The 24623-nt window shown below is 48.9% G+C and overlaps 10 protein-coding genes across 10 annotated transcripts; 4 read left to right on the forward strand and 6 right to left on the reverse strand.

Moving 5' to 3' along the window:
* Nucleotides 1-788: 788 nt before the first annotated feature.
* BGZ61DRAFT_365734 (uncharacterized protein) lies at nucleotides 789-2504 on the reverse strand (the record flags this gene model as incomplete). The annotated part of the gene is made up of 3 exons (XM_046241634.1): nucleotides 789-1490; nucleotides 1547-1927; nucleotides 1986-2504. 3 exons carry the CDS (start codon nucleotides 2502-2504, stop codon nucleotides 789-791), a joined length of 1602 nt encoding a protein of 533 aa, XP_046097688.1.
* Nucleotides 2505-4613: 2109 nt separating this feature from the next.
* On the forward strand, nucleotides 4614-7488 carry BGZ61DRAFT_538326 (uncharacterized protein; the record flags this gene model as incomplete). The annotated part of the gene is made up of 5 exons (XM_046254639.1): nucleotides 4614-4873; nucleotides 4929-5600; nucleotides 5658-6998; nucleotides 7045-7312; nucleotides 7378-7488. 5 exons carry the CDS (start codon nucleotides 4614-4616, stop codon nucleotides 7486-7488), a joined length of 2652 nt encoding a protein of 883 aa, XP_046097689.1.
* Nucleotides 7489-7812: 324 nt separating this feature from the next.
* On the reverse strand, nucleotides 7813-10635 carry BGZ61DRAFT_430651 (uncharacterized protein). Its single transcript, XM_046243821.1, has 6 exons — nucleotides 10491-10635; nucleotides 9426-10436; nucleotides 9086-9371; nucleotides 8735-9034; nucleotides 8209-8685; nucleotides 7813-8146 (listed from the first exon to the last, which is right to left on the reverse strand). The coding sequence occupies exons 1-6, from the start codon at nucleotides 10497-10499 to the stop codon at nucleotides 7908-7910; spliced, it is 2322 nt and encodes a 773-aa protein (XP_046097690.1). The 5' UTR covers nucleotides 10500-10635; the 3' UTR covers nucleotides 7813-7907.
* A 471-nt stretch (nucleotides 10636-11106) lies between these two features.
* On the forward strand, nucleotides 11107-13307 carry BGZ61DRAFT_592836 (uncharacterized protein; the record flags this gene model as incomplete). The annotated part of the gene is made up of 4 exons (XM_046256752.1): nucleotides 11107-11396; nucleotides 11451-11763; nucleotides 11819-12419; nucleotides 12469-13307. The coding sequence occupies exons 1-4, from the start codon at nucleotides 11197-11199 to the stop codon at nucleotides 13305-13307; spliced, it is 1953 nt and encodes a 650-aa protein (XP_046097691.1). The 5' UTR covers nucleotides 11107-11196.
* Nucleotides 13281-14221, reverse strand: BGZ61DRAFT_522394 (uncharacterized protein). The gene has a single exon (XM_046252544.1). It carries the CDS (start codon nucleotides 14138-14140, stop codon nucleotides 13358-13360), a length of 783 nt encoding a protein of 260 aa, XP_046097692.1. The 5' UTR covers nucleotides 14141-14221; the 3' UTR covers nucleotides 13281-13357.
* Nucleotides 14222-15430: 1209 nt separating this feature from the next.
* Nucleotides 15431-18118, reverse strand: BGZ61DRAFT_400867 (mate-domain-containing protein). Its single transcript, XM_046243041.1, has 5 exons — nucleotides 17160-18118; nucleotides 16559-17098; nucleotides 16228-16472; nucleotides 15830-16158; nucleotides 15431-15758 (listed from the first exon to the last, which is right to left on the reverse strand). The coding sequence occupies exons 1-5, from the start codon at nucleotides 17932-17934 to the stop codon at nucleotides 15647-15649; spliced, it is 2001 nt and encodes a 666-aa protein (XP_046097693.1). The 5' UTR covers nucleotides 17935-18118; the 3' UTR covers nucleotides 15431-15646.
* A 672-nt stretch (nucleotides 18119-18790) lies between these two features.
* BGZ61DRAFT_121252 (heterokaryon incompatibility protein-domain-containing protein) lies at nucleotides 18791-20398 on the forward strand. The gene is made up of 3 exons (XM_046237035.1): nucleotides 18791-19645; nucleotides 19720-20192; nucleotides 20261-20398. The coding sequence occupies exons 1-3, from the start codon at nucleotides 18915-18917 to the stop codon at nucleotides 20299-20301; spliced, it is 1245 nt and encodes a 414-aa protein (XP_046097694.1). The 5' UTR covers nucleotides 18791-18914; the 3' UTR covers nucleotides 20302-20398.
* BGZ61DRAFT_121246 (uncharacterized protein) lies at nucleotides 20272-21053 on the reverse strand. Its single transcript, XM_046237034.1, has one exon. It carries the CDS (start codon nucleotides 20942-20944, stop codon nucleotides 20495-20497), a length of 450 nt encoding a protein of 149 aa, XP_046097695.1. The 5' UTR covers nucleotides 20945-21053; the 3' UTR covers nucleotides 20272-20494.
* A 738-nt stretch (nucleotides 21054-21791) lies between these two features.
* BGZ61DRAFT_430664 (glycosyl hydrolase family 61-domain-containing protein) lies at nucleotides 21792-22833 on the reverse strand (the record flags this gene model as incomplete). The annotated part of the gene is made up of 3 exons (XM_046243822.1): nucleotides 21792-22134; nucleotides 22197-22440; nucleotides 22503-22833. 3 exons carry the CDS (start codon nucleotides 22831-22833, stop codon nucleotides 21792-21794), a joined length of 918 nt encoding a protein of 305 aa, XP_046097696.1.
* A 465-nt stretch (nucleotides 22834-23298) lies between these two features.
* BGZ61DRAFT_365691 (uncharacterized protein) lies at nucleotides 23299-24545 on the forward strand (the record flags this gene model as incomplete). Its single annotated transcript, XM_046241630.1, has 5 exons — nucleotides 23299-23331; nucleotides 23454-23820; nucleotides 23877-23994; nucleotides 24056-24117; nucleotides 24187-24545. Coding segments are annotated over 5 exons (939 nt in total), but the record flags the coding sequence as incomplete, so codon positions are not given.
* Nucleotides 24546-24623: the final 78 nt, after the last annotated feature.

A 24623-nucleotide genomic window follows, 5' to 3' on the forward strand; every position in this document is an offset into this window, starting at 1 on the left:
TGGGCCTGGCCGTATTTTATTTTTTCCGGAGATTATAGTCAGCTAGAACAAGGGTGTACGTTCAACTCTTGCCATGCGTCAGTTGCTTTAGTAGGATCTCGATGTGGGGCGTATGGCCCTCAGCGGAAACCGACCTTCTGATGGCAATTTAGAGGATTCAAAGATATCTATAGGCCGGCAGATAAAACATACGAAAGCTGTTTCGGTATTCTTTATTGTGAGTGTGATAGTGATTAGACTCAAGAGTGCACAAAAACTACCGTAATATCACGTCATCAGTTCGATCACACGCAATGGAATAGAGAATCCAGACCTATTTACCAAACCCGAGGAATACACCATGAGCACACAAAATCTACATGTACTATTATTAATTGTAGAATCCTTACCTAAATTCAACTGTGATAATGTTCCTACGCTCCTTGGGAGCAAAACTGGAGCTGCAGGGTAGCGCCTCTCGGATACTCAGAGTCACTCTACCTTGGGCATCGGCATTTGTGATCCTCCATCCTCCACGTCGAAATGTTAGAGTTTTGCAAAACCGAAAGGAGAGACTGGGAAATGGCAGCCATTTATATTGACAGGCGGTCGAATTTCACCCTCAACGTGCGTTCCACGGCCCATGTGTGCGGCGGAACAGGTTTTGAACCATGACAGATTTACAAGGACTAGCAGCTAACGAGGACTCCAGGATTACTACTTTCCGTCAAAGCAATATTTTATAGGGCCAACCATCATATACGGGCAGAGATCTGTGCAACAGACCTACTTTAATAAGTGGCATCAAATCAACCCGCCAAAACACTTCGACCTCCATCTGCCGTCACTCGTTGCCGAATTCGTACCTTCAATAATCCTTTCCCTAGGTGAAAAATTCCAGTGTAAGGAGACTCTTTGAAAAGTTCGAGGCCGGCATTTGTAGATGTAGACGGAAGCTTCCCCGTTTCAATTATGGCGCCGGGTGCAAACATCAAAGCTTCGCCTCTTCGCAGCTGAACAATTTGCGATAGCAATCCTGTTGAGAAAAGTGTCTGGTCAAGAGATCCGTGGTCGAAGCTACTTGTTTCTCTCTCGATTAATCCATTTGCCGTATTACCACTCCCGTTTCGACCTTTCTCCTCAGCTTCATATACAGAAACACCAACTAGATGTTGCTCCAGTCTATGTAGCCAATTCGGAGAGCTAAACCGGTGAACGATGGTGATTGAGCATAGATCGAGAAGGCGAGGCGATATCGTAGGTTCTTGCGTTGAGATGTAAACGCGGACACCGATATGACGTTGCAGTCGAATAGCCGAGAGCAAGGATTCTGTCAGCGTCTGGCACTCAGCTCCGACCGTCATGAACTTGTGTGCTTCGTCAAGGGCGACTACACGGCCGACTGTAGATTCTTGCTCTAAGAAGAGGCTTAAACAAATGTTAAAGAGTGCACAAGCCATTTCCGGGGTTACACAAGGACAGGACATATCAACAATAGTGAGTTGTCCGCGCTGAATGTACCAGTTAGCGTACTACCCAAGAAAGAGGTGCGAGTCCATGAACTTACCACAGGTGACCAATCGTTGCCCTTGTAGATAACACCTCCAGTGGACGTCGTCTTGCTATTATAGTATGACCCTGCCCGCTTTTTGACCATGAAACTTTCTAGGGTCTCCAGGCGCTGATTCAGAGGAGCCCTCTGTCCATCAGTGAGGTTCTCATGTTTCAAAGCCGTCTTAAACGCGCCGTAGTCGAAACTTGTCCCCAGCTGCTGTTGCTGGACTCTCAAGTCGCGCAAGATGCGAGTTACCACATGCAGATACAGCGGCATACCCCCGCCCTGAATAGAACTGACTGCCATTAAATCCAACATGCGCTTGGTGTTAAGGTCTGATTCCTTGATCCGTAACTCCTCAACAGCGACATTAGGGAGGCAAGAATAGATTCTCTGTTACTTGTCAGCTTCGTTTCACATGGAACAAAATGGTTCGTTAGTGGTGGCTCACCTTGATCTGCTGTATATTGGTTGGCGGGCAGAGGACCCTGACTTTCACGCAGTCCTCCGATGAAAGGAAAGCAGCTTCACAAGGGAGACCACCTGCTTCTGAAACGAAGGTATCATAGTGAAAGACAAGACCTGTCAGAGGACGTGGTAGAACGGCAGCCTCAGAAGGAACAAGACAATTTTCTAAGAGGCAGCTCAGAGTGTGGCTTTTACCCGACCCTTGGCTTCCACATATGAAAACACTTGATGGTGTGGCAACATTGTAAAATATTCGCGGATCAGGCTTGGTTGACGACTTGGCAGGGTCCAAGGATCCTAAGACTGTCTCGCGGAGGTCTGCTGCGAAAAGGCCATACTGACTGAATGCTGTCATTCCTTGATTCTGGCCTTTTGTGGCCGAAAGAACGTGGGTTCGGACAGGTTCGGTGAAAATCGGAGTCATGGCGATGTCCACAGCTTCTTCCAATCCATCTCGGCTTTCTAAGAGCTTCAGGTGGCGCTGGAAGGTGGCGTCATCCATCGGGATGAAGTGGGCTCGAGTTCCAGCTGCTGGGGTGCAGAACTATCACGGACTCCGTCCCTCTGTCGACCTGTTCCTCCTCTGATGTTGGAGCGTTTAACCGGCAGGATTGAAACCAGCTGTTTGGCGACGCAGCTTCGATGTACTTATGCCAAAGGAATTGTGGATTTGATGACAGTAGCCACAGGTCACTCACGCTCGTCTTCCGCCTAGCAAGCGATCGAACGTCACTTGGAGGGCCTCCCGCAGAAGTTGGAGGGCCTCTGGCATAAAGTTTCTCTTGTGACATGCTGGGTCGTCATTGGGGTTCACGGTGGGTACGAGTCATTCTGACGCAATCGAATAGTGCGAGTGACTTGAAGACCCGACTCGCCCGAGACCGCCTCTATTTCTGGGACTTGCACCTGGCCCAATACGTCAAAATAGCGCATGTATTAAAGAGGTAGGGGTTTCTCGCTTCACTGTAACACGCGAGCTAGACCAGCCGAATGTGTCGCCCATGAATCAAAGTTCCAGACTTTACTGTCACCTTTTGAATAAAAAGTGTCCGTCAAAAGTAAATCTCGCTATTGCGCAGTCGTACCCTGCCTACTAACTCAGTACCCGGCGGTTTGACTGAGTACACGGTGGTCCCTAATAACCAAGCCAAGAGACAGAGGGGTCTTGAGCTCCCAGGGACTGATTCATTTGCTGCTTGTTGAATGTTCGTCGTTAGGTGCCAGAATAAAACCTCAACTTCAAGCGCATTCGACTTGATTACAAGCTCCTGAGTCCCCTAAAAGAGCTTAAAACTTCATACTGGCGTCCCTTCAAAGGCTCGATATCCATTGGTTTCACACTTGAACATCCATCCATTCACTTCCTTCACCATGCTCTAAGTTCGGCTTGACCACCACTTGCTGCACTTTCTCCCCTCCCAACGCTTCACTCTGTATATTTAACAGCTGTTCAATGACCAAGCATAGTCACGTCCACAACCGCAATCTAGTTTGTTACTGTCGGGTCTAACGATATGACGCTTTCATTAGAACTCGACCCTTGCTACAAAAGCTCTAGTTTCGGCCATACGCACTATTTTATCATTTAATTTACAACCACTAATTACTATCCCGTCCAGACGTCTTGTTCGACAATCGCAGGTGTCGCAGAGATTATCATCGTTACATGCCACGTAGGTCCTGATCTCATTATAGTTGTCGACTTCTGCTTCAGCCAGCTACATTTCTTCGCCATAAAGTTGGTTGGGATCGGATTGAATGAGTTTAATTGTAACATCGGCACTTTTCCGCACTGGCCCCCAGCATCATATCATGTGTTCGATTTACCCCTCGCGGGCGGAATTACGGTCGGGTTTGCATTATGAATACCATGCTTCTTCTTGTATAGTAATCGACCAATATGTTCCCATGATTGGTTGCCTGATTTCGCTGAGTGAGTGGAATTGAGGGATTTTCGACCGATTGTGTGACTGCGGAATGTCCAACTGACGGTCATTGCCGCCCACACTTGCCGCCCACACTTGCCGCCCATGCATCAACCTATCACGACAGCTGCCGGGAAACCGATCAGTCTGTGGGCGTGACGTTCACCTGCAATTTAATTCTAATTTTATTCTTAGCTGCATATTAACTGGTACTGTCTCATTATGGTTGGGTGAGATTGTGCATATGCATTTCTCATGGTGGAGGAATGCCATCGAAGATAGACCGGTCAGGTAATGCAGGGAGTTTTTATGACCCGCCGGGCTTCGGGGTGAGATTTTAGACATGGAACTTTGGTGATCCTATTTGCCGAAGAATGAGCACTTTCAAGAAATCAGCTATGTAATCCCGACCTGAGTACTCATCTGTTAGGTCGAAGGCGTCACCATGCAGCCTCGACTCACCCAATCAAGTTCATTCCTTTCATTTGTTTACCGCTCGGGAGAAAATGGGTGGCCTCAATAATACGCCACCACATTCAGCTGAAGAGACAAGATGTAACGTGAACGATTTCCGTTAGGTCACACACCTAGCTTGGTCCTTTGGGAAACCGTTAAAAAGTTCGCGCAACCTCATCGTTTCGATCAAAAATTCAACCCTTCATTCGATCATCTCTTCAACCACAACTATGGCAACAGCTGTAGACAACACCACAGGGAGCGCCGGCTCAGGCGAATTTGAAGGCGATGAATTCTCGAATAACCTCTTCAGTGATCTTGCACCACTTCTCACGCTTTTCGGAGAACAGGTTACAAAACAATTTCTGAGCATGAGTATGGGCTGGGCTGATAATGTCCTTTTGGCGATGGGGCCACTTGGAATCATGACGGTCATTGTGAGCGCCATTCGGGTCGGTGGAGTAAAGAAACTGAAGGCAATCGTTGGAAGGTAAGTAGGGAAAATGAGCCCAAAGCGACCCGAATACTAGACTAAAGTGGTGAAGAGCACGAGAAAGTCAGTCTGATGCCGAACAAGAACTGCTTTCGTCGACGTCCGAGAATGTCTGTGAAATGTGGAGTGGTCAACAGATTGTGCGCATGATCGGGGGATCGGAAGGGATGAAAAACCTCATCATCACAAAAGATGGCGGCGTCTTCGACATAGCCACAGGATTTTCTGAAAAGCTTATCGAATCTCATGGGTTTCGGTATAACCTCTCACTCCAAGAGACTGCCGATTTGGACGCACTTCGCGACGCAGCACCCAATCTCGCCCTGAACGTCCGGAACGCTACGGCTCCATCGTGGGAGTTATGGTGTTGGGCCGCATTTGGGATTCTGCTTCAGGCACTTGCACTAGCCTTTCCAAGCGTCACTACATACTACTGGAAATGGGACAAGGCTGGAGGCGCTGTTCCTGATTATGGGTATCCATGCTTCTTCTTGGGCACGGTGGCCGTTGTGGCAGGCATGATGGCATGTGGACATGTCATTGAAGGGATTACAACTGAGCATGAATTCGTGGCTACTAAGGAGGGAAAGGATAGGGGTCTACGGATTGTTAAGATCCAAAAGGCTTGCACTGTCAGCGACCAGCATTTCTCCTCTTACGCACTATTCAACGAAAAAGACAACCAGAGTATAAGGACATCAAGACTGAACACCAAAGACTACAGGTGAGAATTAATGGAGATTCTGATTTTGATCTTTGGGATACTGACTTGTTGATGCAGTTCTTTGGCTGCCATCTCTACTTCGGTGGCAGTTGTTGGATTCGTTGTTCAATTCGTCGGACTTCGAGCTTTGCATTGGTCGGCAACCATTCTTCAACTTGGTGTAACTCTCATTATGACAGGCGTTCGAGCCTGGGCCAGAAGAGGTCTAGCTTCGGATCCTGAGACAATGCCGGTGATGGAAAAGCACGAATTGGCCTGGCTGACATTGCACATCGCTTCCGAGAAGCTCAATCCTAGCTCTCTGCAAAGTGTGGTGGGATCCGGCACCGTCTCCTCGAGTACACGACCTACAATAAAGGCCAGTGGAATACGACTGAGGGAGCTACGTCGGATTGACACATCGAGCCAAACTGCAAATTGGGCCCTTGATTGGGAGGAAGCGGCTGAGCTCGCCAGAGGCTGTTACCCATACGTCAGAAATCCTGAGTGGTCTCCGTCGGCCGAAACTGGAAACAAGCTCTTCTGGGAACTCATTGTTGGCTATGACGCTGTCTTCGGCCCAATGGTTGACAACTTGTTGGCATCTTCGGAAATTTCCCGCGATCCGCTTCAACACCCCATTTCGCACGACGAGATGTTCACTGTTCAGCAACTGTTTGCTCCCATTCAGCCAAAGACAGCTCTAAGAGTTACGCTAGAACGAAACCAATCCGTTGGACATGAGGACACCTTGGATACCTTCACGGAGATTGAGAAGCTGCTCTCAGGTAATAGTGATATTACCCAACTTTCGAAGAACTTGTCTACAATTGTAGAAAGCGTTGTAAAAGTCTTTTGTACAATCGATGCCGTGGTTTGGAAGGAAAATGGAATCCGGATGCCTCGGTTTGACACTGAGCGGGACCCTTTCTACAACCAAGTTGAATATTTAACCTGGGGTTTCAACGTGAAATCAGGCCGGCTTCGGGATTACCATGATCTGGAGGGCATACAAGAACCCCTGTTCTTCCGTCTCAGGACACTAAATAACGAAGAGGACGGTTATGACGTCAGGGACCCAAATCGATGGAAACTCGTCAATCGAAATTTGATCAACGCGGTTTTGTCACTGTGGCTCTACACTTTGGCAGTACGGCAGGAAACTATTGCCGTAGCGAAAGAAGGATACCCGACTACGACTAGAAATTCTTTTGCACAGGACCTAACCACCTTTGGGCGCATCGTGGGAAACGAAAGGAACGGCCTGACATCTAGACATCGCGCATTGTTAGAAGAATGGCTTGGGGTAGAGGTTTTCCGTCACCATTGTCCTAACGGGCTGCGTGTTTTTCGGAATGACTCAACTCTCAAGGTTATTCCCTTCTGTTTTTTTGGCATATTTCTTTCGTCACTTTCAGAGTATGTAGGCCCCTCCTTGAGCAATTATAGCATCTGACATCTACAGGTCCGAAGACGGACATCTAGTTGAGAATGATGAGGGAAGCGGTTCGTCAGAGACGGAACTTTTTATTCCACTCCCATCTGACTCCGGTCTGCCTCTTCAATGTGCTCAGGAGTTGTTCTCGCTCTTTATCCTCGCTATTGCCTCAAATATCGAGAAGGTTTTGGGTACCACAACTTATGAGCGGGAAGGGGCGGGTTTAGATCGTGAGATGTCACGAAAGGTTAGGAGATGGGACAACTCCATTTTCAGCATGATTGCCAACGAAGTTGTGAATGGAGGCTTGGCTCGTGATGTGGCTGAAGCTTATACACTGATAGTACCGGCTTTTGCTAGGTGCCGAATTTTGCCAACGGAGACTCGCATGGAGGACTTGCCGCTGGATACTGGCGAACTGTGACGCTTCATAGTTGGGATCTAGGGACAAAAGCCCTTGAAATCCATTGAGCGGATAAGCTTAGAGTCTGAGTGTAATAGACGAAAAAGACGTCGGTTGTGAGAATCTGTATTTTTATGTATAAAGTCCCTGGATAAATGTTGACTAAATTCTCGGACTCCCACATCAGCTCCACAGATATTAACGTCAAATAGTCACATAAACCTACTATTTACTATCACTATATGTAGCCTAAAATAATTATAGCGGTCCTAGACCTGGGATTCACGGGGAGGTGGCCCTTCGGCGCAGACAAGCCCCCGGACAAGAGACTAGGGTGTGTATGGTGCGAGGCATGGTCTATCATCACAGATACAATTGCAAGCAAGGTTGGCTGGTGTAAGAATATTAGAAATGAGATTGTGATGCGACAGCGATATTATCGAAATCAAGGAAGCCAAGTTCGAATTCAATAAACCAGGGGCTTAGCTTAATATTTCTCCGAAACCTTCTTGTCTGCCGAAGCTGCCGTTGAGTCATACGCGTCATATCTGTTACCCAACATGGCAGCTCTCTTGCCTGGATCCTGCTTGTGGAGTTTAAGAAGATATTCCTTGAACTCCTTGGACATTTGAACAGTGGCCTTGAGGTGGTCTCGCTTGATTAACACACGGCCTTCACGATCCTTCTCTCCTTGGGACTCGGCGAGGGCAACCGCGACTTGGAATGCTGTAAAAAGAAGTGGGTTAGTCAAATGTGAGTTTAATTCAGTTGGTAATGCTTGGTCTCACCATTTCTAATCTCTCTCCCATTCCATTTAAGTTCGCGGAGCTCCCGAGACTGCACATAGTCTTTTGTTGATTGAGGGATTCGCATTGTTGTCTCGCGATCTTCCTCCAACTTCTGAAAAAAGGTGTCCCAAACTTTGTCGCGATCATCGTCTCCAAATTCAGGATAATATAGCTGCACTTGGATGCGAGAAATGAAGGCTTCATCGAATGTTCCCACACGGTTGGTGGTCAGAAACAGGATACCCTTGAAATACTCAAGAGCACGGAGAAAACCTGCCACCAAGTGGTTACGCGCTATATCTTGCACCTGCCTTTGTTCCATGTAGATGTCAGCTTCGTCAATCAGCATGATAGCGCCCCATTTCTCCGCTAATTTGAACCATTTAAGGAGGTTTGCTTCGATTTCCGTTGGCTCAACACCAATGTCGGAACAAGTCAAAGACAGTAGTGGTCTTTCTGTGAAGTTGGCAATGCATTCTACGCTGGTCAGAATAAATTTAAGATAAAGATATGGTCAAACACAAACCGGCTGTATAAGTTTTTCCAACTCCTGGTTTGCCATGCAGGAGAAAGGTCAACCCTTCTCCTTTACCTTGAATGAAGTCGGCAGACCAGGTGGTTCGCGATTTCCCTGCGTGGGCAACTTTATGCACATCAATGATTTTGATGAAGGGTTTTTCTTCCTGAAGCGATGGACCTGTGCCATCTCGGATATACATTCGGGTGAGGCTTTTGATCAAATCTTTGGTGGACTCTTTCATGACAAGGCGCTCGAAGAGGCCTTTGTCGAACGAAGGTTCCTCGAATCCCGAAATGTTGAGGAGCTCTAGGAGATGTAAGTCATATGCATCAACAATTATGTAGGGTTTGTACACACCCCATGACCGCGTCTTAAACAAAAATGCCTCAACTGTGTTGTCACAAAGAAAATATTGATGATCAGTCAAGCCCTCAGCGACCAGGGGGTTGATGTGGCGGTAACCCTCAAATCGTGGCTTTGCAGCGTGTTTGTAGATGAGTTCTTCACAGCGATTGCAAGAGCAAATCTTGAAGGGGGCTGACGGGTGTTCAACACTACCCATGAGGAGTCTTCTTTCCGTTTGATACTGGCCCTCGTTGCGCATGTAATATTGAATGGGATCTACCATGGCATAGCTCACGAACTAAAGGCATTTCTGTTAACTAATTTCACCGTTCGTGAGCACCATTCTACTTACTTGACGTCTGGGGAAGTATGAATTCATTCCGTCAAAATAGTAGCAGCCATTCTTGCGTCGAGTATCGAACCATTTCTTGCCACGTTCAATGAAATGGCGTTCGATGTCAATGACATCTTGTTCCGTGATGTCCTTTGTAAATCGCAGGTACTCACAAGGGTATGCCTGGAGGGACACGATCTCTTTCTCCCCGGCGAAGCGGGTGACATGCGAGGAAATCTGTGAGGGTCCAACCCAGGTAGAGTTCGCATCCATGTTCCAGGCTGTGATGCCGAATTTGTCCGTTGTGCCATCTACCAAGACGAAATTGACCTGCATCATCACATATGGTTCATGCTCATCCACGAGGTGAATGTCGAAGAATATGTCAGACCCTGGCTTGTAGAGCAGCCATAGCATATCGTACGTGGCGTATCCCCGGGAATGACGCTCGCGTTCGGCTTCAACAGCGCTTTGATACTTGTTGTTGACAAATTCTTGAGCGATAGCAATATGCTTCGCCGCGAATTTATTCGCACATGTTGGTGGGCTCTCATACTCGGAGGACTTTTCTTCCAGTCGTTGACGATACTCTGTTAACTGCTTCTCGAAAAAGAAAAATACCGCATACGGGGCATAGATTTCGATGACCTCTCCAGAAAGGTCAAGTTCGGGATAGTAGTCAACCACGCAACGCAAGGCCTCATTTACGGCTGGAGAAAGAATTCGGATGTAGGGGTGGCCTTTGCCCACTTCTCTCAATTTCTTCTTCGAATCTTGGGTGGACTTTAAAGCCTCGATTGACTCATTCGTCCGGCGAACTTCGATGTACTCCAGAACGAGGGGCTCGGTGTACTCGCTGGTCTCTTCGTTGTTTCCATCAAACGAAATTCTTTCGTCGGATGAGCTGTTGACATATTCAACACTGTGCTTGATGAGACTTTCTGGTTCCTTTGGCGAAGGTGAAGTGGTTGAAGGTATCTCTTTTGGTGTCGGTGGGCTATCTACCGGTATGCCCTCAGGGTCCGGGACCTGCGCTTAGGCTCAGAGATCGAGGCTTTGGGAAGCTTGGTACGCTGCACTTACGTTTTCCATTTGAAACCGAGAAATTGATGCTGAAGGTTTGAGAAAATGCCTAGTCGTTTGAATGAAGAAGGTGAAGCAAATAGTCTCTCGTCGTTGGCATCGATGTTGGTGCGCAACTTGACAGGCACAGTGTCATACGGTCCAGTTTGCTTCTGAACCCCTCCTTTTTCTTGAAGGACATTTTTGTCATCATGCACTTCCGCCCATCGGTCCATTTCGGGTTTAACCGCTGTAACAGGGCTGTGCCGGAGAACATCGGCTGGCGACGAATTAACACGCAGCGATTGTTCAGAGGCCGATGCACGTCTTACCTGCTGCAGGTGATTATCCAATACTTAACTAGGGTGGGTTAGACCATTCAATATCATTCGACACAGTGTGTGCCCATGTGAGGCTGTGTCACTTCTGGTAGGCGAATGTGCAACGTTGGGCTGACTTGCATTTGGGGGCGATTCAGCTGCGTACCAATCATTATCTCACACATATGGACCCCTCAGTTCTCTCATGGATATGGGGATACAATTTCAAGCTTTCAGCCCCTACCCCGCCTCAAGGATGAGGCTGTGCATAAATGCTGGGGCTGCATCTGTCAGGCTTTGAACGTTGTCCTGGGCCACGTCGAAAACCATTCAAGAACCAAGCGCTATACGCCGGTGAAATATTATTTTTATGAGGCGTAACGGCTTTAGCTCAATCCTCTAATAATATGGAGTTCGCCCCCTTCATCGATCCGGAGCCTGGTGCACTAGTGCAGCGATATTCATGGGAGATTGACTCCATTCCGCGACCCGAGACTGCCAGCGCGGAGTTCAACCAACTCCAAGCGGACATCGTATACGAGAGGAATAGGAGAGCAAACGAGATAAAAGATGAAATAAAGCGGATCGCAAATATCTCAGCGGATAGGTCAGCAGTATAATTTCTCGTGAACACCGTCTCTATTTTGCTGACAAGCACTAGACCGGAGGATGAGGTCGCCTTGTTCCAGACACAGCATGAGCTGTCTGAATGTATGAAAAGTTTCCAAAAGCTGGTTCCAGGTTCTTCCACGGCAAATTCCCTCCCCACTAGCTGGGGTGAGGTTGAAAAAACTGTTCAGGAGGTACAGGCGCAATGGGAAACCCGGAAGAAGGAAACGCACCTTGAGAAGGCCAAGAGCTGCCTCCGAAGGATGTGCAACGGACTGAGTAATCACTCCGCGATACTCAAGCTGATTCCGTCAGAGAGTGTATATACCTCGCTCATTGCTGGATCTGTGACGATGATCATCAAGGTGTGTGGGGAGTCTCTTTTATCGACTCGTAGGGCTAACAAAAGTCGCATGGTAGGCATCAGCAAACCACATTAACATCACAGAGGCCTTCGCACAAGGAATTGTGGTCATCAACGACGCAGTCAGCATAGCCCAGAAGAGCCAAGTATTTAACACCACGGCTCTTCAACAGTTGGTTATGCGTCTGTACTCACAGGTATTTACATATCTGATCAAGTTCATGACTTGGTACACAGATCGCAGCCGGACGAGATTTTTGAAGAGTTTGAACGAAAATATTCAGCTCACCTTCCAGTCAGATCTTGATCGAGTCAAAGAGATTTCCGAGCTTCTCAGCCGTCATATTCAGTTCCACATGTCTGCTGATGGGCGGGTCTCCAAATTGATGCTGGAGGAAACAAGCGGCGACATGAAGTACCTGGTGAAACTTCAAGAATCAAGCCAAATCCAAGCCAGACTCCAGACCGAAGCCACTGCGAGTCTAGTTGAAAACATGGTGCATTCGCAGTTTCAAAAGTCCAGAGAAGAACTGAGAGAGGACATGCGAAGCTTTGCAAATGCCTTGCATATTGTGCTCCGACAGGAGATATCTGGGGCTGCCATGACGAATCTTCTGATGCAACAAGCTACGCTCTCTAGTGTACACAGCAGATCCGGTAAGTTCGAGATTGATAACAGATTTGACACACGCTGAACATGGGTCAGGGTCTGATAGTTCCCTCACATCTGACCATACAATGGCTTCTGCAGTCAACTTGGTCTCGCTAAACCAGAGAGGGGCCGAAATCCAGTTCCAATCTCGGCAATATGAAGAATTCTTCGACTGGGATCAAGTCCATCTATTTGGCGAATCGTTCGAACCGATTATGGCCGACTCTACCTTGGTCATGCGACTGAGGGCCTTTACAGAAACGATGGAGTCGCAGATTATGTATGCCCACGATCGTTACCAAGGAACCGAGTCCAATTCCCTGGCGAAAGTCATCTCAAAGTACATATCACTGGCTCGAGAGACCAACGTTCCCGTGGTTTCATATTTTTGCCGGATATCATCTGAAGAAGCCCCCCCGAACAGAACCAAGGAGTCCATCGAGCTGTCTGCACTGCTATACGCAATGATCCGGCAGGTAGTCAACCTCCTGCCTGCAGAGTTGGATAAGAACGCGCCAATTTTTGACCAGACAAGACTAGCAAGCCTTGATGGGACGCTACGCACGTGGGACGGCGCAGTGTCACTTTTCAGGGACCTTGTAAACTCCGTGCGTCTGCCTATGCTTCTCGTCGTCATTGACGGTCTTATCTTTTTAGAAGATGACTTTGAACACAGCACAGACGGGAAGATGGAGAAACTTATCCTCTGCTTGAAAGATTTAGTTGATTCTAGCGAGGCCGATGGTCGGATTCTCAAGGTTCTGTTCACTACAGAAGGGCTATCGGAACCGCTTTGTCAGGAGTTAGATGAAAGGGATATAGTCGCTTGTAACCCACTTTCACTGGGGAGAGTAGGAAGACCACCAAGGTCAGGTCAGGTAGTTTCTTTCTAAGTTCGTCTTCGGGTGGTGCTCGCTGTTATTGAGTAAACTTCACTTGAATTCTAACTATTTGGTTTCTCTTCCACCACTGTTGCATTGCTCATCAAAACCTTCGTCTCATCCTTCCCTGATTCTTCCGCTACTGCAACTTGATTCTGGTTATCAGAAGTGCTTTGTTCATCTTTCTTCGCGTCTGCTTCGTACTGTTTCCACCGGTATTCCCTCTCCACGCCTATCCGCCGTTGCGCCGTATCGCACAGATTCACATCGCCACACTCGCACTCGCCACCCTGACGAAGCCAACGATAGGTGATGCTCCAGCGATCCTGTCGTAGTCTGACAGTGCCATCCGACAACGTATCCGTCTTGCGAGACTTGATGCTGTGTGTCCAGTGCAATCTCGAATCGCCGCTCATTTGCAGCATGCTCCTCGGCACCAAATCAACATCGGTCCGCTCACCCGACACCTTGTCGCGGAACTGCATAAACACTGGTGCTCCTAGGGACAGCGCATAAAGCTGGTCGTATGTGCTGTGTGTGTCGACGTGCGGTGGGATGCCAGTACCGGGTGCGTAGTGTTGGAGACAGACCTGATCTGGTTGACGACCTTCGGTTGTAGGCAGAAGAGGGACAAGCCAGTCTGGAAACGGCTTAAACGGTGTGTCTTCATCGATGCCGAATGTCTTGTAACTGAAAGTATAGCCATAGTGCAGGGAGAGGCGTCCTGAACGATCTGGCCACTCGAGTTCGTTCTGGAAGATGTGGACAAGCTTTTCTTCGTGAGCAGGCGTGATGAAGTCGGTTTGCATCAGAATCCCAGAGGGAGAGATTGGTAGCTCCTCCATTTTTTAAGAGGAATTTTCCGGAGGGCGAATGATTCCATAGGGTTTATTGTCCCTGCTGTAGTCGTAGCAACCAGATGCAACACCTATTGTGCTGAGTTGCGCAACAATCGGCTCATGTGAGAGTTAAATTTTCCATCACGTGATGCTGCGCACCACTTGCTACCAGAACTTCCACGATGTGATCAATAGTCTAACACCCGTCAAGATGCGACAGTACTTTTTACCCTTCGCCTTTTATTTTCGCAGAGCTCCCTGTGATTGTTGTTTCTTGTATTAAATTAGATTTTATTGAGTCCAAAATATGCATCACACGCTTGCGCAATGCGTGTGATCAACCGACTACAGCTATACCACTTCCATAGACGAGTAGACAGTGCAGTGTCTTTATATTTAGCTAGAAAATCTGCTCGTAGTATTAACCCTTCCATATTTAGGTTATAAATGTCTGGCACCAGGGTTATAGAGGGTGTTATAGATCCATTATGTTGGCTCTTTGCGGTGCAGAATATAAAAGCGACGATACGCTAGTTCTTTCCTACGTTGATCGGAAACTTGGTGAAAGCATCCCTTCTGTGTACTCGATGAATTGATTACTGTAGAATAAATAATCATGCCACTGTGACAGGCTGTCTGGGAGTCTTGGGCTGGCCGGTCGCTAGCAGAGACACCACAGGGTTTAAAAAGGGGAGGTGGAATTATTGCATTTTCTTTCCTTGAGATTTTCCATGGGACGTTAGAGAGCCAAAGGCTCTGGGGACTTGTTGCCAGAGTCAATCAATTTGTTCCGTTTATATTGAGAGATTAATTTAGTCTGTTTAAACCGACGTCGCGGTCCTTGTCCAACCTTTATCTCCCATCACCTCAGATATCGAGCTGCTACAGACCCTATTGAAGTCTTGCCAGGGGAATTCCCCGTGACCGATCCGATTAACTTTCTTCTTAGGTGCTTTTCTATTAGGAGACATAAGTGTCAGATCAATCCGACCACAAACGCATTGTCTCGTTCAGCTTCGGGCTGACCTTGCATGACGCCTGTGCGACGACTATCTGCGCATCTCCGACCGATGTGTAGCTATTTCTGTTGTAAAATATCCACCATAAAGTGAGACTATACTCCAGATCCTGGGATTTACGCCCGCTTGCCTGCGCCTCTTGCGAGACCGTGGGCAGTATTACAACTTAATAAGTACGAACTAGGTACCCGAGTAAGACGGCGGTCAACATCAAGTAGCTTTCTATGTTCATAATGGTCGGCAGAAGCATCAACACCCATATGTGCCATTGGAAGTCCTCTAACGTCAGGTTTAACTCTGGATCGTTTTCACTTGCTATGTATATCGTTTGTTCAAACACGTCCGTTGACCCTAAAGCCTGGGCATCAGGCGACTTCCCGGCCCTTTGTAAGAAAGAACCCTACTGTTTGTTCACCCTGTCCTAGTTTTGATTCGAAACCACGACATCCACGACATCCCGCTTCCCATCGCTTACTGCCGGACACTCCACTCACTACTCCAATACTGAGGCCCTTCTCGTCTCCGATCGCATCCTAGCCTCAGCCTGAGCAACGGCACTCTCCCAATCTGTGACATATAGATATAAAGTCTCGAGTCCCGAGACGCTGTATATTGTCAGCATCGTGTTTCATGGTCAAGAAAGCGGTCAGCGTTTGAGGACATTACCCGGACTTACACTGCAAGGCCCATCGTAAGCCCAGTCCATAGACCAGTCAGCTTCCAATGCAAAGCAAAACCTGTCCATAGCGAAATAGGCAATGCTACTGCGTAATACGAGAAGAGATTCGCGTAACCTCCAATTGCCTGATGTCCGATACCCCGAAGGAGGCCATGCGACACGGCAGCCATGGCGTCGAAAATTTGCATCACCGCACATACGAGTATGACTTGGGCCACAATTTCGACCACCTCGTCGTCATCTGTGAATAGACGGGGTAACTGTCTTCGGAGAGTAACAAAAATCGTCATGTTGAACAGTCCCACAGCACATGCGGCGAAGATGGCCTACAAACATGGTGTTAAACAAGGGACTGTGAGTCGTGGGGAATCTGGACTGAGGCTCAGAAGACGTACCACTCTCGCAGTTATACGTGCGGCATCACTTAGCTGTGCTCCAATGAGATTAGCAACGCGGGTGGAAGTTGCAATAGCCAGCGGAAACGGTATGTTGAACGAAGTCGATGTCACAGTGACAAGAACGCTCTGCGCGGCAAGTTGTGCAGTCCCAAATCGCCCGGCGGCGATAGTGAGAATCTCCAGCACCGAAAACTGAGCTTCGATCATAATCATACCCGGCAGGGCCAGCCTGATCATGGGACCTACCGATGCGTTGATGTGTTAGCGGATAACTTTGTCATAATTATGCCCTGCCTTCGATGTGCAAAACAAGCAACACAAAACCTACCCCAATTACTAAAGGCCTTGCGGCTAAATCCTTTCCAACATTCAGAACCCTCGAAGAGCTGCACATATAATATGAGCAGGATCGGCAAAAGAGTCTGTGTGACAGCCATAGCCAAAGCCGCCCCAGCAAAACCCCAACCCGCTTGAAGGACGAACAGCCAATTCTGCAGGAAGCTTAGTGGAGCGCCAATGAGCAAGGTGTATGTTGTGGCATGGAATAAGCCCTGCGACTGTACAAAGCGCTTGCCACTTTCGAAGGCTGCGACACCTGGCATGCCGATTATCAACACTCGTAGATAGAGTGCTGCAAGTGTTGCTGTCTGCCCACCGCCGACAAGTGCCGCCAGGATGGGTTCCGAAAACCACCAGACTACTGCAACAGGTATCATGAGTAACCAAAGAAGCCAAGTCATGCGTTGCGCCTGTAGGCCCACGAGATGTTTATGGCCCGACCCGTACGCCTGGGCACAGAGCGTGTCCAGACTGGTTGCGAGCCCTTGAACGGGGACGTAATAAGTGATGCTAGCCGTCATAGTGGCCACTGGACGCGTCTTAGGAATTCCATGTCTGGAATGCATGTGTCTTTGGGTGACCACACTCACGATTAACCGCTGCAAGCTCCTCCATTCCAAGTCGGCCGACCGTCAGCACGCTTCCAACCGTTACCGAGTAATGCAGCAGAAATGTAGCAATCAGCGGTGCGGCGTATGTCACCAGCGTCTTTGCCTCACGCTGCCAGGTCGTCTTGATGTCATGAGCAGCCACGGCCTCTTCCCACCGTTTGTGCACTTCATCCGGGGATAGCGTCGGCGTGACATCTCCAGATGTTTCTCCGGAGGTTACAGTCATGTCCGGTAGTAGCGGAGTCGCCTCGGTAATGTCTTGAGGAGAATGGATCGGCTTCTTGTGGTCTTGAACCCTGGTGCTGAACAGGGAGCGGTAAAGGCGTCCCATGAAGGTGGCCCTCCACCCTGTGCGAGGATGCTTGGATGTTACAATATCATTGTCGTGAAGTAGATCAAGCTCTGCTTGGAGCGATTCATCTACTTCATGAGGGTTGGGGACCGGAACGTCCCGTCCTGGAACCGGGATAGTTGAGAAGCCGGACCCGTACGCAACTCCGTTGGGATGGAAGGCTAGCTGCACATCGGTCGCATGGATGGACCTCGACTCGGAATCAGAGTCGTCATCTTCATCCTCTTCCTCGGAGGAGCAATCTTGGATGTCTCTGGTCAAGATTTCCTGGACGTTGGGACCTGTGTCAATAAATGAAGTGGAGAAAGGCACGCTTCCAGAAATAAAGTCGGACAGAACGGAATGACGGCGGCCGTCGCGCCCGTTTTCAATAGCGATCGGTGAGGACCCAGACCGAGACATTTCAGAGGCAATGGTACAGGATTTTGAGCCTGGCTCACTGATAAGAGTGCAGATGAGGTATTTTGAGAGCGTCACAAACACAGATGCTCGCCATATGTACTGTCTGATAAGAGAACCGCGTGATGTCACGGTCGACTGCTATCGATACGTTGAAGGAGATAACAAACAAGGTCAGCGCCACCACCAAACGATCACACCCATACACAACCCCGCGGGGCGCCTATGACATAAGGACATCGAGATTGCAACCCAGATGATCGACAATATTTATACCAACTGAGCCTTGCACAACCCTCACGGAGAGTTCGAGTGTTGATCGGGATATTAGATTACTGACCGCTACAGCAGGGCGAGCTGCGGGCAAAACCGCAAATGAACACACTTAGGCACGCCACTGAATCTATGACATCACGAACTGCTTTTAGAGGCGTTTATAATGGCGAACATTTTACGGCTACCGTGATCGTCTCAATCACTACAACCCTATGGATTCATCGCAGTCATCACTTTACCTCACACTCGCCACCACGGCAGTTTCATGGTCACCATCGAAAGAGAAGGACACGGCGACGGGTGACAGGTAGCAGACCGAGCATGAGTCGCCCGAAAGTAAACGCACCAAGACCAAAGAAGATGATTTGATTCCTAAATTTACATTCAACATTCATTTCTCGTGCTTCTGTATGATGATGCCACAAAAGTACAACGCCCCTAGCTGATATTTCGAGGTGGTGCAGACTCCTCTACTGATTTGGGGAGAGGCCATTACGGATGCGTTGATTGGGTGGAATCGGAAGTCTGAGGTCAGCATGAATTCGATTCCCCCGCTCACTTACTTAGTTGAGGTAATAAATATCCTTGGATCTCCAACATGACTGACGACTCCCAGCTTTGAATTGTTATTTCATGGCATCAGAGCCCTTCTACTCCTTCCCAGACAATTGCCGTATCCATTGGGACTTCATGCCCAAGGCCAAGCCATGAGACTTCTCAATACGGCCACATTGCAGCTTGAAAGCTTCATCAGCGAAGCGGCTCCGAAATATGCCATCCTCTCCCACACGTGGCAAGAAGACGAGTTTCTCTTCGAAGACATTTGCAATGGTCGCAACGCACTCCAAAGATGTGCCAAGACAGGCGCACGGAAAGTCATGGCCAGCTGCAAGAAGGCTCGAGAGGCTGGCTACACCTACATTTGGATCGACACGTGTTGCATCGACAAGTCCAGTAGTGCCGAGCTTTCCGAGGCCATCAACAGCATGTTTGCCTGGTACCGAGATGCCACAGTCTGCTACGTCTACCTCGCAGATTTCCAAGCCGCTCAAGGCGTCGACTCGGAGTCGTTCAGAGGAAGCCGCTGGTTCACCCGAGGTTGGACCTTGCAGGAGCTTCTCGCACCCCCATATATCGAGTTCTACGACTGTGAATGGATCCTTGTCGGCGACGGATTTGACTTGGCCGCAAGAACTAGCCACATCACCGGCATAGAAGTCAAGGCACTGCGTCGTCACCATGACGCCAAGAACTCGTGCCGTGATCAGAGATTGGACAAGTCAGGAACCCAGTGTCTCAGGTGCGGATCGTTCGTCAAAGTCCGCGACATGCTTGACTCCTTCAGCATCGCCACCAGGATGTCATGGGCTTCACAGCGGGCCACCACACGAACGGAAGACACAGCATACTGCATGCTGGGAATATTCAATGTCAATATGTGAGTATCTTGTATCCAGTCGACTACTGCAAGCGCAAAGACCTCGCATCAACGCACGACTGACAGGTGTGCAGGCCGCTCTTGTATGGCGAAGGTGATGGAGCCTTTCGTAGGTTGCAAGAAGAGATTATCAAATACTCTAATGACCAGTCTATTCTTACGTGGGAATGGCCCGTAAAGTGGACTCGAGCACCTTCCTCTGCTTTAGCCGAACATCCCAGAAGTTTTGGAACCCGGTACCGGCCTGTCACTGGTCTTCTGGATAATTACAGCATGATGATGTCAGGTGGCAGCCACATTGAGATTGACGTGCTCCTTGGAGAGTGGACTTCGACGCACCAGAATATTGGAGGTCAAATGGCTGTTTTTAACTGCAGTGCCATCGATGACCCGATGAAATGCCCCGTCATATTTCTAGATGAGACATCCATCGGATCCGGCCTTTACCACCGTAGTCACATACTCGGTTACAAGATATTTGAGATCTCACCTGACTCAACCGAGATAAATATGAAAGAAGCTAAGGGGGTCGATAAACACTTGCAAGGTAATTCCTCCAAGACACTATTGTTTTCTATATCGCGCTGGACACTCAAAGACTAGAACGGCTCATAGGTGCTTATTATGCTGAACAGTTACTACACAGTTACTTTTGACCCGTCTAGACTGAAGAAGACGAGAGTCAGGTTTCAAATATCCTCTACCGCTCGGCTGACCTTAGAAACAACCCCTCCGGTACGAGTAAAACTCGTGGATAAAACCGGAACATATGCACTCCGATGTTCGGTCCCGGAAGTAGGACGGGAGGATCTCCCTCGCAATATTATCAGTTTTTGGATCGACCAGTGCTCAGTAGATCCTTACCGAGCGGACCTTATTGGAGCTTACCACTTCACCAACGGCCGGACCAACGGATTCTTCGTACTCTTGGACCTGTGCGTAGACGTCACTGCTTCCCACTTCTCGTATACGGGGCCATGGTGGGAACGAAGAGCCTATATCGCCTCTTGCAGCGTGTTCTCGGGGCTCGATGTTTTTAGCTGGCGATACGGATATGGAATGAAGGAGCCAGACATTATGTTGAAGGGGGAGTTCTATGCTGAATTTCTCAGCCAGATATATCCTAGCTCCGGCGGCAAGAACACTGAGGCTTTTGAGAGCTCGCAAAATATTGATAGTAAGACGAAGGTATCGGCATCGGTTTCCCTGATCGAGTTCTTGGGGAGGAAGTGCTTCGAACTTGTGGTTGAAGTGGAAAGCGCACCCCAAGGACGGTCCGGGGTAGGAGCTTTTTTTCATCTACCACTGAGTAACTGAAATACGGCTCTACGGTGCCGGTTACTCGTGGCTGGAGAAATGAGATTTCAGAGCAGAAGATAGTTTAAATTTGAACTCGTGCCGTCGAAAATTTGGGCTGTTCCATCTTGCCACTTTTCTAGATGAAGGCTACAAATGCTAGGATTGATAAACCAGCGTTGCTGGTATTTATCGACTGAAATTATATATATGTATGAACCTTCTCTTTTATATCATTTCTTTATTTAATAAGCATTCATATATGAGTTTTGCGACTCGTTCACGTTACATACGCTAGGCTCTACGCGGTGACGGGGGGGGGGCCTTTTTATGATAGAATCCTTGTCTGTTAATGCAACTTATCATTACAATCAATATTTGGTCGTTCCCAGACGCGGTTATGTTTCACTGGGCCAGGCCCAGCTCAGCTGCTAATATAAATCATCCCCGACAGCGGACTACCGGTTCAGACTTGCCTTGCTCATCATCACACTTGCCTACTTAACACGGGTGGTTTTCATAATCCTTTGCTTCAATACACAACGGTTCTGAATATGTCTTAGATGTATATTCAACCTAAAACACTCTATGTGAAGGTAACTCGATATATATATTATACACGGCAAGTGCTGCCACGTAACTATAGGTACAGGAGAAAGTAAGATTTGCCTCAAGCGGCTCCTCACAGGCTCCTAGCCTGTGGGCTGTTGCGCGAACCTTCCTAGATGTCCCTCACGGAGCACACTTTTCTCCGCAATGAAAACAGTTCGACGATAGTACGCAAGCCTATTCTACAAGACAAGACAATACTTCGCTAGGGAGGTTGGCATGACAAAGTCTAGTTTGTCGATTAGGCCATGCGGCCGAATTTGGCAGATCTCTTGCTGTACGAGCTGCAACCGAGCACGACGGAGCTTGAAGGTGTGGCAGCCGAGACGACGGAGCTGGTAGACGAAGCGTCGGAAGCCGAGGAGTCGGAAGACGAAGAGTTGGACGAAGAGGATGAGCTGCTGCCGCTCCAGACGTCGTCACCAATGGGGGTGTCCAGAATATCAGTCTTGACCTCCTCAGCAGTAGCCGTCCAAAGGTTCAGGCCGTTCCAGAGCGTCATGGAGTCGTCGTAGATACCGGGGATCTTGTAGGTGGTGCTGGGCGAGCCGGTGCCGGAACCGGAGACCTTGATTTGAGCGCAGCTACGTATCTTTGTCAGGTTGACGTCCCCTTTGGGCGCGTACGGGGTTAGATTTCGACCTACCTGTAGAAGAACTCGGCCTCGTTGTTCTGGGCACCGTGGAGACCGACGTGTTCGGCACGGACGAGGTACTCGCCTGCGGGAGTGTCGGCAGGGATTTCGAACTCGAACTGCGACATGCCATACGCACACCAAGCCGTTTTGGTCAAATCGCCACTCTCGTCGCAGAGGGTCTTCTCCCAGATCTTGAACCAATCGCCGTCACCCTCGTACTCTTGGACATTGCCTGTGGGGGCCTTGGACATATCTGCAGCGGTTAAGTCGGTAAGCAAGGATCCAAATAGTTTTATGGCTCAAAGGTCGTCGTACAAACTTGACCAGGTCCGGGATGGGCAATGGAGCCATCGTAGAAGAGCTTCATGGCAATGGTGTCACCGGCAGCGACATCGGCGACATCGGTATTGGCGGCGTTGCCGAAAGAGCCCAAGTTGCAGCGGAAATCGCTGTCACTGGGAGTCAGGTTGTCGAAGGTGTTGGTGAACTTGGTGGGCATGTAGCACTCAGATCGGGTAGTCTGACGGATGTACTGCCAGTCATTAGAGGCGACGCCATTCAGAACAAGCTTGCTGAAGATGTAATGGGCTGAAGCTGACTGGGCCAAGGCGGCAGCGGCGGTAAGAAAGACGGCGGAGTGCTTCATCTTGACGGTGAAAGTTGATGCGGGAAACTGAACAGGCTCAACACAGTGAGGAAAGAGACGGCAATAGCCTACTCTGGGTAGTAGAAAGAATGAAAATAAAGGCCTACGCCGGGTAGGATTGAAGCAAAAAAACGAGAGTGGATGATGTTGTGCGGTGAGATATCGTCTTCAAGTTGTAGACAATAACCAGTACTTATACCAGAATCAACCGCGTACGCGTCTTCAGCATCCACTGTACAACCCCTGACAGTTTGTGAGCGGTGATTTGCCCCAGCATTTTCAACCTTCTCAGTGGGGCGTCACTTTCGATGAGAAACGTCACTTTTCCACAAACTTTCAGGGGTTGGTTGTATTGTAAACTTAGGAGTTGTACTTTTGTCAGTGTGGATCCACCAAAGCCGGGGATTCAAGTGTTCAACAAAGCTTTAGTCGTCTGACGGTGTTTCAGGACGGCAATTTACGCGCTGGTGGGATGACGGTTTCTTGATCGGCGCCTTTGTGAGCTTTCTTTTCCTTCTGCTGTAACAGTACATACATAAGTTACATAGCACAGTGTTAGGGATAAAAGTTAGCCCTGTATGTATCACATTAGGGAGCTTTGCTAATTATTGGGCCAACAGGTGGCCCTTCTCACCGAGTGCGGACTGATAATCGCCATGGTCGAACTAGGATACGGGAAACATATTTGGGACTTTGATCAGGCCAATGTCCCTCAATGGGTGCTCCTCTCCAACTGCAGAACCACCTTTACCGTTGTCGCCGCGTGTTGGAGCAAGACATCGTTTGGAATCACCCTGACTCGCATCACCGATGGATGGACCAAACGCTTCATATACATCCTGCTTGTTTCCATGAACATCTTCTTGGGACTGAGCGGCCTCTTCCCATGGGTTAACTGCACCCCGATTAAGAAGTCGTGGAGCCCCTTCACTGAGGGAACATGCTGGCCTTCCAAGACGCTGGTCCACTACAATATTTTTTCTGGAGGTAGGCGCATTGTCGTGTCAATCCGTCCCCGACACTTGCATCTAACAAGCTTCAAGCATACTCGGCGGCCTGCGACATTATTCTCGCTCTCTTACCATGGACGGTGCTGCGGACTCTCCGAATGGCAATGCGGGAGAAGCTCGGTGTTGGTTTAGCTATGAGTATGGGGATATTGTCGGTCTCAGCGTTCCCCCAATTCATCCCCGAGGGTCTTGACCAGCGCTCACAAATCTAGTGCCGGAATCACTGCTATCATAAAGACGAAAAATCTGACCCTCCTTCTCAAAAGCGACTTTTGTAAGTTTTGGCCCTGCTGGACAAGGTCAGACAATCGAGCGTTGGCAGCTGACCGAGTATTGCTCGTAGACGAATCCGTTCAGCTTACCATCTGGGATACTGCCGAGAGTTCTGTGACCATCATGGCTGCGTCGATTCCTGTGCTCCGCGTCCTTATCCGAGAAGCAAAGTCATCCGCTCGAAAGTACTACCATGCCGAAGATGGACATAACACATACCATACTCAAATCGTGTCTCACAGGACTCACACGTCGGGGCTGCAGACGCCACGAAGTGCGCAAGATCCAACAGCAGATGACGGGAGCGACAAAGGCATTCTTAATCCCCACAAGGGAATATTTTGTACTAATGAGGTTGCTGTCGAGTATCATCCAAAAGAGGCGACGGAGACTTACGAGATGAAGGCATATGGATCCGGGTCATCATAGGTAATGAAGTGTAGGGACGAAAATATCATCGTACTACCTGAGGTGTCTCGGATTGTTCCTGCCTTGTGATAGAGGTGA

This window comes from Ilyonectria robusta, assembly GCF_021365365.1.
Source record: "Ilyonectria robusta strain PMI_751 chromosome Unknown BGZ61scaffold_28, whole genome shotgun sequence".
Classification (NCBI taxonomy): Eukaryota; Fungi; Ascomycota; class Sordariomycetes; order Hypocreales; family Nectriaceae; genus Ilyonectria; species Ilyonectria robusta.

Excerpts from the sequence above, each read along its gene's own strand:
- BGZ61DRAFT_522394 (XM_046252544.1), bottom strand. The coding sequence starts at position 14,140 with ATGGAGGAGCTACCAATCTCTCCCTCTGGGATTCTGATGCAAACCGAC.
- BGZ61DRAFT_400867 (XM_046243041.1), bottom strand. The coding sequence starts at position 17,934 with ATGTCTCGGTCTGGGTCCTCACCGATCGCTATTGAAAACGGGCGCGAC. Across the intron at positions 17,099-17,159 it reads GGAGCTTGCAGCGGTTAATC|TGGCCACTATGACGGCTAGC; the intron begins GTGAGTGTGGTC and ends AGACGCGTCCAG. Across the intron at positions 16,473-16,558 it reads CAAGGCCTTTAGTAATTGGG|GTCCCATGATCAGGCTGGCC; the intron begins GTAGGTTTTGTG and ends ACGCATCGGTAG.
- BGZ61DRAFT_121252 (XM_046237035.1), top strand. The coding sequence starts at position 18,915 with ATGAGACTTCTCAATACGGCCACATTGCAGCTTGAAAGCTTCATCAGC. Across the intron at positions 19,646-19,719 it reads GGAATATTCAATGTCAATAT|GCCGCTCTTGTATGGCGAAG; the intron begins GTGAGTATCTTG and ends ACAGGTGTGCAG. Across the intron at positions 20,193-20,260 it reads GGTCGATAAACACTTGCAAG|GTGCTTATTATGCTGAACAG; the intron begins GTAATTCCTCCA and ends AACGGCTCATAG.
- BGZ61DRAFT_121246 (XM_046237034.1), bottom strand. The coding sequence starts at position 20,944 with ATGAAAAAAAGCTCCTACCCCGGACCGTCCTTGGGGTGCGCTTTCCAC.
- BGZ61DRAFT_430651 (XM_046243821.1), bottom strand. Across the intron at positions 9,035-9,085 it reads GTTTAAGACGCGGTCATGGG|AGCTCCTCAACATTTCGGGA; the intron begins GTGTGTACAAAC and ends TACATCTCCTAG. Across the intron at positions 8,147-8,208 it reads TGGGAGAGAGATTAGAAATG|CATTCCAAGTCGCGGTTGCC; the intron begins GTGAGACCAAGC and ends TTCTTTTTACAG.